The sequence below is a fragment of the Cyanistes caeruleus genome, chromosome 33 (genome assembly GCF_971803275.1).
Source record: "Cyanistes caeruleus chromosome 33, bCyaCae1.hap1.1, whole genome shotgun sequence".
NCBI classification, from domain to species: domain Eukaryota; kingdom Metazoa; phylum Chordata; class Aves; order Passeriformes; family Paridae; genus Cyanistes; species Cyanistes caeruleus.
Genome location: NC_141734.1, coordinates 1,440,895 through 1,451,951, shown reverse-complemented (window position 1 = coordinate 1,451,951; position 11,057 = coordinate 1,440,895). Strand labels below are relative to the sequence as shown.

At 60.2% G+C, this 11,057-nt stretch overlaps 1 protein-coding gene across 1 annotated transcript in view; it reads left to right on the top strand.

The window, feature by feature from the left end:
* The first annotated feature begins 2,440 nt into the window (after positions 1-2,440).
* Positions 2,441-11,057, top strand: part of BRD2 (bromodomain containing 2) — a 58,874-nt gene continuing 50,257 nt past the window's right edge. The window contains exons 1-2 of the mRNA XM_086870740.1: positions 2,441-3,266; positions 10,642-10,942. Of these exons, the coding sequence (XP_086726866.1) occupies positions 3,238-3,266; positions 10,642-10,942 (330 nt within the window). The 5' untranslated portion in view covers positions 2,441-3,237. The remainder of the gene's footprint in view (positions 3,267-10,641; positions 10,943-11,057) is intronic.

Here is an 11,057-nt window from a genome sequence, read left to right as displayed (position 1 = left end):
CCTCTCCCTCCCTCTCCCCTCCGCCACTTCCTACCGGGGTCACCGACGGCGACAGCGACAAAAACCGCCCAGGCCAGCGCGGCCACGAGGACACCCATTGTCCCCTCTGTGTCCCCGGTGTCCCCTCCGTATCCCCGGTGTCCCCTCCGTGTCCCCGATGTCCCTTCCGTGTCCCCGGTGTCCCCTCCGTATCCCCGTGTCCCCCCGGGGGGCTCCGCTGGCCCCGCCCGTGTCCCCGACCGGGCGCCAGCCAATGGGAGCGCTCCGCGCGCGTTACGTCATCGGTTGCCAGGTAGAGGAACCCCGAGCGCGGCGCGGTGGCGGTGACAGAGCGATGCGGGGACACGGAGTGTGTGTGTATGGGGGGGGGTCCCCGGTACCCCCACACCCCCCCAAAGGGGTCACGTGGTGTCGGGGACATCCCTCTCGTCACACGTGGGGACCCCCAAAATGGTGGGGATGCCGTGGGTGACGTCACGGGTGTTAATGAGGCGGCGTGGAATTAATTAGGGGACACGCGTGACAGTTCAGACGTCACCGGGGGTGCCATGGGGGCGTCCCGGGAATGTCGTGGGCGACCCCCCACGGACAGCCCGGGAATTTTTGGGATCTCCCCCCCCCCCAAATCCCACCGTGGGTGCCCCTCTCCCCACACCCCATCACGGACCCCCGTGGGTGCCCCCCACCCTTCCTGGCACCCCCAGGGGACACCCCAGGAATGTCGCCGACCCCCAAGGGGACACCCCGGGAATTTTTGGGACCCTCCCCTCCCCCCAAATCCCACCGTGGGTGCCCCTCCCCCCCCCCACCCCATCACGGACCCCCGTGGGTGCTCCCCCCCCCCCCACGCTGCAGCGCGCCCTCACTGCGCATGCGCGCGGCGCTAGGACCCCGCGGAGCCTTTCCCGCCACGGGAGGCGCGGGGAAAGTGGGGGGGCCATGAATGGGGGCCCGTGGGAGCCGCGGGGGAGTCACGTGACAGCCGGCAGCCAATCAGCGCGCGGGTGACGTAGCGCGTGGCTCCCTTTTCTGCCCCGGGATGGTTTTTTTTATCTTTTTTACCCCCAAGCCGGGGCTTTTTGGGGCGGGAGGATTTGGGGGGAGCGGAGAGGGGGCGGATGAAGCGGGACCGAGCCCGGGGGTCGCGACTCAAAGCGGGGACGCCTCAGGTGAGTGACTTGAAGGGGGGGGGGGGGCGGCGGCCTCGCCCTGCCCCCCCCCCAACAACAGCGGCGCGGAGGCGGGGGGGAGAGGTCACGTGACGGCGGCGAGCCGTCAATCACTCTCCGTCCCGCCCCTTCTGGGGGGAGACGGCCAATGAGAAGCGAGGATGGCGGTGATTGACAGCGGGGCGGGCCGGCTTTGTGCGCGCGGCGGGGGCGGCGGTTTGGGGTGAAAAGCGCCATGTTTGGGTGTTCGCGCGGGGGCGGCGGCGGGCGCGGCCCCAAGTGCTGTGTCACGGTGGCGGCGGTGGTGGCTGAAAACCGGGGGAATCCGGGGGGAGGGGAAGGGAAGCGGACGCCACACGGAGCCGCCCGTGTCCTGCGAAGCCGTGCAGCGGGGGAGGGGGGGAGGTTGGCAAGGACGCGACCCCTCTCTCCCCGAGCGTGGAATGGCGGGGAGGGGGGAAAAAAGGCTCGGGGGTTCATGGAAAGGGTGGCGGGGGAAAGGATTCGCCCGTGGGGAGGGAGGAGGTTCGGGGATCCCCGGGATTGGGGGGGGGAGATGGGGGGAGCAGCGGCGTTTCGGGCCTTTAGCGGGGTTGTAGCGGCGTGTCCGTGGGGGTTGTCGCCCCCAGCGAGTGCTCAGGGAAAGGTTGGAGCCTCCCGGGCGCCCGTGGGCACCGCGGGGGCGAAGCGGTGCGTGGCTGCTCGGGGAGGGGGGAGCTCAGGTGGGGGGGGTGCGGGGTTTAATGGCGCCTTGAGGCCTGGGCGAGCGCCGCGAGGGGGGTGAGGCCCGGCCGGGAAGCGGCCCCGGGGCTCGCTGCGGCCGAGGAGCGGCGGGGGAAGCGGCGGGTCCGGCTTCGAGCGGCCGCGCTCATTGTCCGGCCGCGGCCGCCGCCGCCATTCAAGATGGCGCCTGCCGGCCCCTTCTTCCTCCTTCTCCCCCCTCGGGCGCAGCCGCCAATCGGCGGCTGAGCCCGCCCCCCGCGTGACCCGCAGGCCAATCAGCGCGCGGCGGTCGCTGGCTCCAGCCAATCAGCTCCGATATCGCCGCGCGCGTCCGGTGAGGCGCTGGGCGGAAGGCCGGGAGGGGCGGAGAGCCTGCCCTGTGATTGACGCGTCACTCGTCCAATCGGAGCTGCTCTCCGGTGGTGCCTCCGCCCAATGAGGCCGCGGTGGGGCGGGGCGGGGCGGTTGGGTGACGTCAGCTCTCGGCGCGGCCAATGGCGAGGCGGCTCGCGTCTATATAAGGGCGGGCGGGGGCAGGCCGAGCGGCGCCATTTCGCGGGGACGAAGGGACAGAGCGGGTCGGGCCCGGCGCGCACGGGGGGCGGCCCCAACCCGGCTCCATCCCCCGCCTCCGCCGTCCCGGAGGGCTCCGGGACCCTCCCCGGACCCTCCCCGGCCTCCGCAGCGACCCCTGCCTGCGGCCACCGGCGGCGAGGGGGCCGCCTCCGCCCGGCTTCTTCCACCACCTCCCTCCCTCCCGCCCCCCCCCCCCCCGCTTCCCTCAGCGAGCCAAGATGGAGCGCGGCCGCTGAGCTCCCGCCGATATCCGCCGTCATCCGCCGCTCCGACCGCGGCTCCTCGCCTCGCTCCGCCCGCCCGCGGCCGCCGCCGGCTCGCAGCGACTCGGCGAGGGTTGTATCGAGCGGATCGCGCCGCGTTCGGCGGGTCCGGTGAGGCTCTGAAGGAAGGACCCCCCCGCTCTCCTCCTTCTCCGCTCTCCCTCCATCTCCGCGGCTTTTTCCGTGTTCCCGCCGCCTCTTCCCCCCCCCCCCCCAACCTCCATCCCCCTCAGAGCGCGCCGCCATTTTCGCCGCGCCCCGTGGATGTGAGGCCCAGCCGGGGTCCCGGCGCCGCTTGAGGAGCACGGAAAGGGGAGGGGGCTCCCGGCAAGACCCCCCTCCCCGAGAACCGGGGATGCGCTGACGGTGGAGGGGCCCCCACCGGGCCGGCAGCGGCGAAGCTTTGGCCGGGCAAAGTGGGGGGCTCGTCGGAGGAGACGGCGGGAGGAGGAGGAGGAGGAGACGAAGGCCGGCCGGGCCCGCGGGCCGCTCACGCAGCCGCCGGGATGTTGCAGAATGTGAATCCCCAGAGCAAGTAGGTGCTGGCGCCGTGGGGACAGCGGGGACACGCGTGGTGGTAGCGGGCGTTAAAGAGGATTTTTATTTTTGGGAGGGGGAAATGGAGGTGTGAGGGGAGAAGGTGCGGCCTGGTGGAGGTGCGGGACCCTCAGAGCGTTGTTGTGTCACTGTGGGGGTCATCAGGTTGTGGTTGTGTCACCCTCAGGTTGTGACACGGATGTGGTGACCCCTAAAGCGTGGCAGTGTTACTGTGGGGTCCCCGTGCTGGGCCTGTGTCACTGTGGGGGTCCCCAAAGTGTGGCAGTGTCACTGTGGGGTGCCCATGCTGGGCCTGTGGCATCTCCAGGCTATGACAGGGACATGGGGACCCCCAAATTGTGGCTGTGTCACTGTGGGGGTCTCCAGATTGTGGCAGTGTCACTGTGGGGTCCCTGAGCTGGTTCTCTGTCACCCCCAGACTGTGACAGGGACATGGGGACCCCCAAAGTGTGGCTGTGTCACTGTGGGGGTCCCCAAATTGTGATTGTGTCACCCCCAGACAGTGACAGGGACATGGGGACCCCCAAAGTGTGGCAGTGTCACTGTGGGGTGCCTGAGCTGGGTCTGTGTCACCCCCAAACTGTGACAGGGACATGGGGACCCCCAAATTGTGGCTGTGTCACTCTGGGGTCCCCATGCTGAGCCTGTGGCACCTCCAGGCTATGACAGGGACATGGGGACCCCAAACCGTGGCTGTGTCACTGTGGGGGTCCCCAAATTGTGATTGTGTCACCCCCAGACAGTGACAGGGACATGGGGACCCCCAAAGTGTGGCTGTGTCACTGTGGGGGTCTCCAGATTGTGGCAGTGTCACTGTGGGGTCCCTGAGCTGGTTCTCTGTCACCCCCAGACTGTGACAGGGACATGGGGACCCCCAAAGTGTGGCAGTGTCACTGTGGGGGTCCCAAACTGTGGCTGTGTCACTCTGGGGGTCCCCGGATTGTGATTGTGTCACCCCCAGACTGTGATAGGGACATGGGGACCCCCAAAGTGTGGCTGTGTCACTGTGGGGTCCCTGAGCTGGGCCTGTGTCACCCCCAAACTGTGACAGGGACATGGTGACCCCTAAAGCGTGGCAGTGTTACTGTGGGGTCCCCGTGCTGGGCCTGTGTCACTGTGGGGGTCCCCAAAGTGTGGCAGTGTCACTGTGGGGTCCCCGTGCTGGGCCTGTGTCATCTCCAGGCTGTGACAGAGACATGGGGACCCCCAAAGTGTGGCAGTGTCACTGTGGGGTGCCTGAGCTGGGCCTGTGTCACCCCCAGGCTATGACAGGGACATGGGGACCCCCAAATTGTGGCTGTGTCACTGTGGGGGTCTCCAGATTGTGGCAGTGTCACTGTGGGGTCCCTGAGCTGGTTCTCTGTCACCCCCAGGCTATGACAGGGACATGGGGACCCACAAAGTGTGGCTGTGTCACTGTGGGGTCCCCATGCTGAGCCTGTGGCACCTCCAGACTGTGACAGGGACATGGGAACCCCCAAAGTGTGGCAGTGTCACTGTGGGGTCCCTGAGCTGGTTCTCTGTCACCCCCAGACTGTGACAGGGACATGGGGACACCCAAAGTGTGGCAGTGTCACTGTGGGATCCCCAAATTGTGGCTGTGTCACTGTGGGGGTCACCAGATTATGGTTGTGTCTCTGTCAGAGTGTGACAGGGCCATTGGGAACCCCCAAAGCGTGGCTGTGTCACTGTGGGGGTTCCCAAATTGTGGCTGTGTCACTGTGGGGTGCCCGTGCTGGGCCTGTGTCACCCCCAGACTGTGACAGGGACATGGGGACCCCCAAAGTGTGGCTGTGCTACTGTGGGGGTCTCCAGATTATGGTTGTGTCTCCGTCAGAGTGTGACAGGGACATTGGGAACCCCCAAAGTGTGGCAGTGTCACTGTGGGGGTCCCCAGATTGTGATTGTGTCACCCCGAAACTGTGACAGGGACATGGGGACCCCCGAAGTGTGGCAGTGTCACTGTGGGGTGCCTGAGCTGGGCCTGTGTCACCCCCAAACTGTGACAGGGACATGGGGACCCCCAAATTGTGGCTGTGTCACTCTGGGGTCCCCATGCTGAGCCTGTGGCACCTCCAGGCTATGACAGGGACATGGGGACCCCAAACCGTGGCTGTGTCACTGTGGGGGTCCCCAAATTGTGATTGTGTCACCCCCAGACAGTGACAGGGACATGGGGACCCCCAAAGTGTGGCTGTGTCACTGTGGGGGGCTCCAGATTGTGGCAGTGTCACTGTGGGGTGCCTGAGCTGGTTCTCTGTCACCCCCAGACTGTGACAGGGACATGGGGACCCCCAAAGTGTGGCTGTGTCATTTTGGGACCCCCAAAGCGTGGCTGTGTCACTGTGGGACCCCCGAATTGTGGCAGTGTCACTGTGGGGTCCCTGAGCTGGTTCTCTGTCACCCCCAGACTGTGACAGGGACATGGGGACCCCAAACCGTGGCTGTGTCACTGTGGGGTGCCTGAGCTGGGCCTGTGTCACCCCCAAACTGTGACAGGGACATGGGGACCCCCAAAGTGTGGCTGTGTCACTGTGGGATCCCCAAAGTGTGGCTGTGTCACTGTGGGATCCCTGGATTGTGGCTGTGTCGCTCTCAGGCTATGACAGTGACACTGGGGACCCCAAAACTCAGGCTGTGTCACCCCCAGGCTCTGGCTGTGTCACCTTCAGGCTGTGACAGTGACATTGGGACCCCCAAACCGCGGCTGTGTCATTGTGGGACCCCCTGACTCTGGCAGCGTCACCCCCAAATTGTGGCAGTGTCACCCCCAGGCTGTGCTGGTGACATTGGCACCCCCAAAGCGTGACAGTGTCACTCTGGGAGCTACAAACTGTGACAGTGTCACCCCCAAACTGTGACTGTGTCACCCCCAAACTGTGACAGTGTCACCCCCAAACTGGGGCTGTGTCACCTCCAGGCTGTGCTGGTGACATTGGGACCCCCAAACTGTGGCTGTGTCACTGTGGGACCCCCAAATTTGGGCTGTGTCACCCCCAAACTGTGACAGTGTCACCCCCAAATTCAGGCTGTGTCACCCCCAAACTGTGACAGTGTCACCCCCAAACTGTGACAGTGTCACCCCCAAATTTGGGTTGTGTCACCCCCAAACTGTGACAGTGTCACCCCCAAACTGGGGCTGTGTCACCCCCAAACTGTGGCTGTGTCACCCCCAAATTCAGGCTGTGTCACCCCCAAACTGTGACAGTGTCACCCCCAAACTGTGGCTGTGTCACCCCCAAATTCGGGCTGTGTCACCCCCAAACTGTGACAGTGTCACCCCCAAATTTGGGTTGGGTCACCCCCAAATTCAGGCTATGTCACCCCCAAACTGTGACAGTGTCACCTCCAGGCTGTGCTGGTGACATCGGGACGTCCAAATTGTGGTGATGTCACTATGGGACCCCCAAACTGTGGCAGTGTCACCCCCAAACTGTGACAGTGTCACCCCCAAATTCGGGTTGTGTCACCCCCAAACTGTGACAGTGTCACCCCCAAACCGTGACAGTGTCACCCCCAAACTGTGACAGTGTCATCCCCAAATTTGGGCTGTGTCACCCCCAAACTGTGACAGTGTCATCCCCAAATTCAAGCTGTGTCACCCCCAAACCGTCACAGTGTCACCCCCAAATTCAGGCTGTGTCACCCCCAAACTGTTACAGTGTCACCCCCAAATTCGGGCTGTGTCACCTCCAAATTCAGGCTGTGTCACCCCCAAACTGTTACAGTGTCACCCCCAAATTCGGGCTGTGTCACCCCCAAATTCGGGCTGTGTCACCCCCAAACTGTGACAGTGTCACCCCCAAATTCGGGCTGTGTCACCCCCAAATTCGGGCTGTGTCACCCCCAAACTGGGGCTGTGTCACCCCCAAACTGTGACAGTGTCACCCCCAAATTCAAGCTGTGTCACCCCCAAACTGTGACAGTGTCACCCCCAAACTGTGACAGTGTCACCCCCAAATTTGGGCTGTGTCACCCCCAAACTGTGACAGTGTCACCCCCAAACTGGGGCTGTGTCAGCCCCAGGCTGTGCCGGTGACATCGGGACCCCCAAACCGGTGCCGGTGTCACCGGGGCCGTGCCCTTGGGGACGGTCCTGAGGTCACCCTGGGGACAGCTCCGGGAAAAAAGGGGGATCCCGGATCCTGGATCTTCCCAAATCCTTGGGATCGGGGTCCTGGGGATCCCCAAATCCTTGGGATTGGTGTCCTGGGATCCCCAAATCCTTGGGATTTGTGTCCTGGGATCCCCAAATCCTTGGGATTGGTGTCCTGGGGATCCCAAATCCTTGGGATTTGTGTCCTGGGGATCCCCAAATCCTTGGGATTGGTGTCCTGGGATCCCCAAATCCTTGGGATTTGTGTCCTGGGATCCCCAAATCCTTGGGATTTGTGTCCTGGGGATCCCAAATCCTTGGGATTTGTGTCCTGGGGATCCCCAAATCCTTGGGATTGGTGTCCTGGGGATCCCAAATCCTTGGGATTGGTGTCCTGGGGATCCCAAATCCTTGGGATTTGTGTCCTGGGGATCCCAAATCCTTGGGATCGGTGTCCTGGGGATCCCAAATCCTTGGGATTTGTGTCCTGAGGATCCCCAAATCCTTGGGATTTGTGTCCTGAGGATCCCAAATCCTTGGGATTGGTGTCCTGGGGATCCCAAATCCTTGGGATTTGCGTCCTGGGGATCCCAAATCCTTGGGATCGGTGTCCTGGGGATCCCAAATCCTTGGGATTGGTGTCCTGGGGATCCCAAATCCTTGGGATTGGTGTCCTGGGATCCCCAAATCCTTGGGATTTGTGTCCTGGGGATCCCAAATCCTTGGGATTTGTGTCCTGGGGATCCCCAAATCCTTGGGATTGGTGTCCTGGGGATCCCAAATCCTTGGGATTGGTGTCCTGGGGATCCCAAATCCTTGGGATTGGTGTCCTGGGGATCCCCAAATCCTTGGGATTGGTGTCCTGGGGATCCCCAAATCCTTGGGATTTGTGTCCTGGGGATCCCAAATCCTTGGGATTTGTGTCCTGGGGATCCCAAATCCTTGGGATTGGTGTCCTGGGATCCCCAAATCCTTGGGATTGGTGTCCTGGGGATCCCAAATCCTTGGGATTGGTGTCCTGGGGATCCCCAAATCCTTGGGATTTGTCTCCTGGGGTTCCCAAATCCTTGGGATTTGTGTCCTGAGGATCCCCAAATCCTTGGGATTGGTGTCCTGGGGATCCCCAAATCCTTGGGATCGGTGTCCTGGGATCCCCAAATCCTTGGGATTTGTGTCCTGGGGATCCCCAAATCCTTGGGATCGGTGTCCTGGGATCCCCAAATCCTTGGGATTTGTGTCCTGGAGTTCCCAAATCCTTGGGATTTGTGTCCTGGATCTTCCCAAATCCTTGGGATTTGTGTCCTTGGGATCCCCAAATCCTTGGGATTGGTGTCCTGGGGATCCCCAAATCCTTGGGATTGGTGTCCTGGGGATCCCAAATCCTTGGGATTGGTGTCCTGGGGATCCCAAATCCTTGGGATTGGTGTCCTGGGGATCCCAAATCCTTGGGATTGAGGTGCTGGGGATCCCAAATCCTTGGGATTGGTGTCCTGGGGATCCCAAATCCTTGGGATTGGTGTCCTGGGGATCCCAAATCCTTGGGATTGGTGTCCTGGGGATCCCCAAATCCTTGGGATTGGTGTCCTGGATATTCCCAAATCCTTGGGATTTGTGTCCTGGAGTTCCCAAATCCTTGGGATTGGTGTCATGGGGATTCCCAAATCCTTGGGATTTGTGTCCTTGGGATCCCAAATCCTTGGGATTGGTGTCATGGGGATCCCAAATCCTTGGGATTTGTGTCCTGGGGATTCCCAAATCCTTGGGATCTGTGTCCTGGGGATCCCAAATCCTTGGGATTTGTGTCCTGGGGATGCCAAATCCTTGGGATTTGTGTCCTGGGGATCCCAAATCCTTGGGATTTGTGTCCTGAGGATCCCCAAATCCTTGGGATTTGTGTCCTGGGGATCCCAAATCCTTGGGATTGGTGTCCTGGGGATCCCAAATCCTTGGGATTGGTGTCCTGGGGATCCCAAATCCTTGGGATTGGTGTCCTGGGGATCCCAAATCCTTGGGATTTGTGTCTTGGGGATCCCAAATCCTTGGGATTTGTGTCCTGGGGGTCCCAAATCCTTGGGATCGGTGTCCTGGGGATCCCAAATCCTTGGGATCGGTGTCCTGGGGATCCCAAATCCTTGGGATTGATGTCCTGGGGATCCCAAATCCTTGGGATTTGTGTCCTGGAGTTCCCAAATCCTTGGGATTTGTGTCCTGGGGATCCCAAATCCTTGGGATTGGTGTCCTGGGGATCCCCAAATCCTTGGGATTGGTGTCCTGGGGTTCCCAAATCCTTGGGATCGGTGTCCTGGAGTTCCCAAATCCTTGGGATCTGTGTCCTGGGGATCCCAAATCCTTGGGATTTGCGTTCTGGGCCTCCCCATTCCTGGATCCATCCCCAAATCCTTCCCGTTCGTTTTCCAGCGTTTTCCATGGATTTAACGGATTTTTGGTACCTTCCCACCATTCCCTGTTCTTCCCAAATCCTGATTTTTGCCCTAAATCTGAATTCCTGAGGGTTTAAGATGGAAAAATCCTGGAATTTATCGGGAAAATAATGGGATTTTTGGGTTAAAATTCCAGGGCTTTCCTGATTAAAATTCATGGGATTTGCACTGAAATTCCTCGTGGCCAAAATCCTCGGGAATTTTCTCCTGAGATTCCGGGGAATTCAGTAAAAATTTTTGGGAATTTTTTAGGTTTTGTTCATTTGAATGAAGTTCCTGGAAGTTGTATCCAGAATTTCCAGGAATTTCTGAGATTCCCCAGGGGTTGATGGTTGAAATTTTCAGGAATTTTTTTGCCTAAAATTGCCGAGATTTTTTTGGCCAAAATTCCCAAGATTTTGTGGCCAAAATTCCCGAGATTTCCTGGTCAAAATCCTCCGGAATTTTTGCCTAAAATTCCCAGGATTTCCCAGCCAAAAATCCTCAGGAATTCCCATCTCTCTTTGGAGCTCACAGCCCAAAATTTTCTACCTGAGATTCTGGGAATTTCACCACCAAAACCCTCAAGAATTTTTGCCCAATTTCATGGAATTCTGTGGCTGAAACTCTGGAATTTTGTGCCTTAAATCCCTTTGCACGAACACCTTAAAAAATGGGATTTTTGGGTTAGAATTGTGAATTTAGGAGCGGATTTAGGGACGATTTCAACTTGGAATTTTTTTTTTTCCCAGCTATTTTTTTTTCTGAGTATTCCAGGATTTTTTAACCTTTTTTTTTAACCCTTTCCTCACTGTTTTTTTTTTTTTAAATCCCAGGATTTTGGGGGAGGGCAATGCCGGCCTCATGGCTTTGGCCACGGACTCCACGCCGGGCAAACGGATCCGGAAACCTTCGCTGCTCTACGAGGGATTCGAGAGCCCCACCATGGCCTCGGTGCCTTCCCTTCCCAACCCTCAGGCGAATCCTCCTCCTCCGGAGGTTTCCAATCCCAAAAAACCCGGCCGGATCACCAACCAGCTCCAGTACCTGCACAAGGTGGTGATGAAAGCCCTCTGGAAGCACCAGTTCGCTTGGCCCTTCCGCCAGCCCGTGGACGCCGTCAAGTTGGGGTTGCCGGTAGGGATTGTTGCGGAATTTTTGGGAATTTTTGGGGGATTTTTTTGGGGATTTTTTGGGGGGTTTTTTGGGGATTTTTTGGGGTTTTTTGGGGATTTTTTGGGGGTTTTTTGGG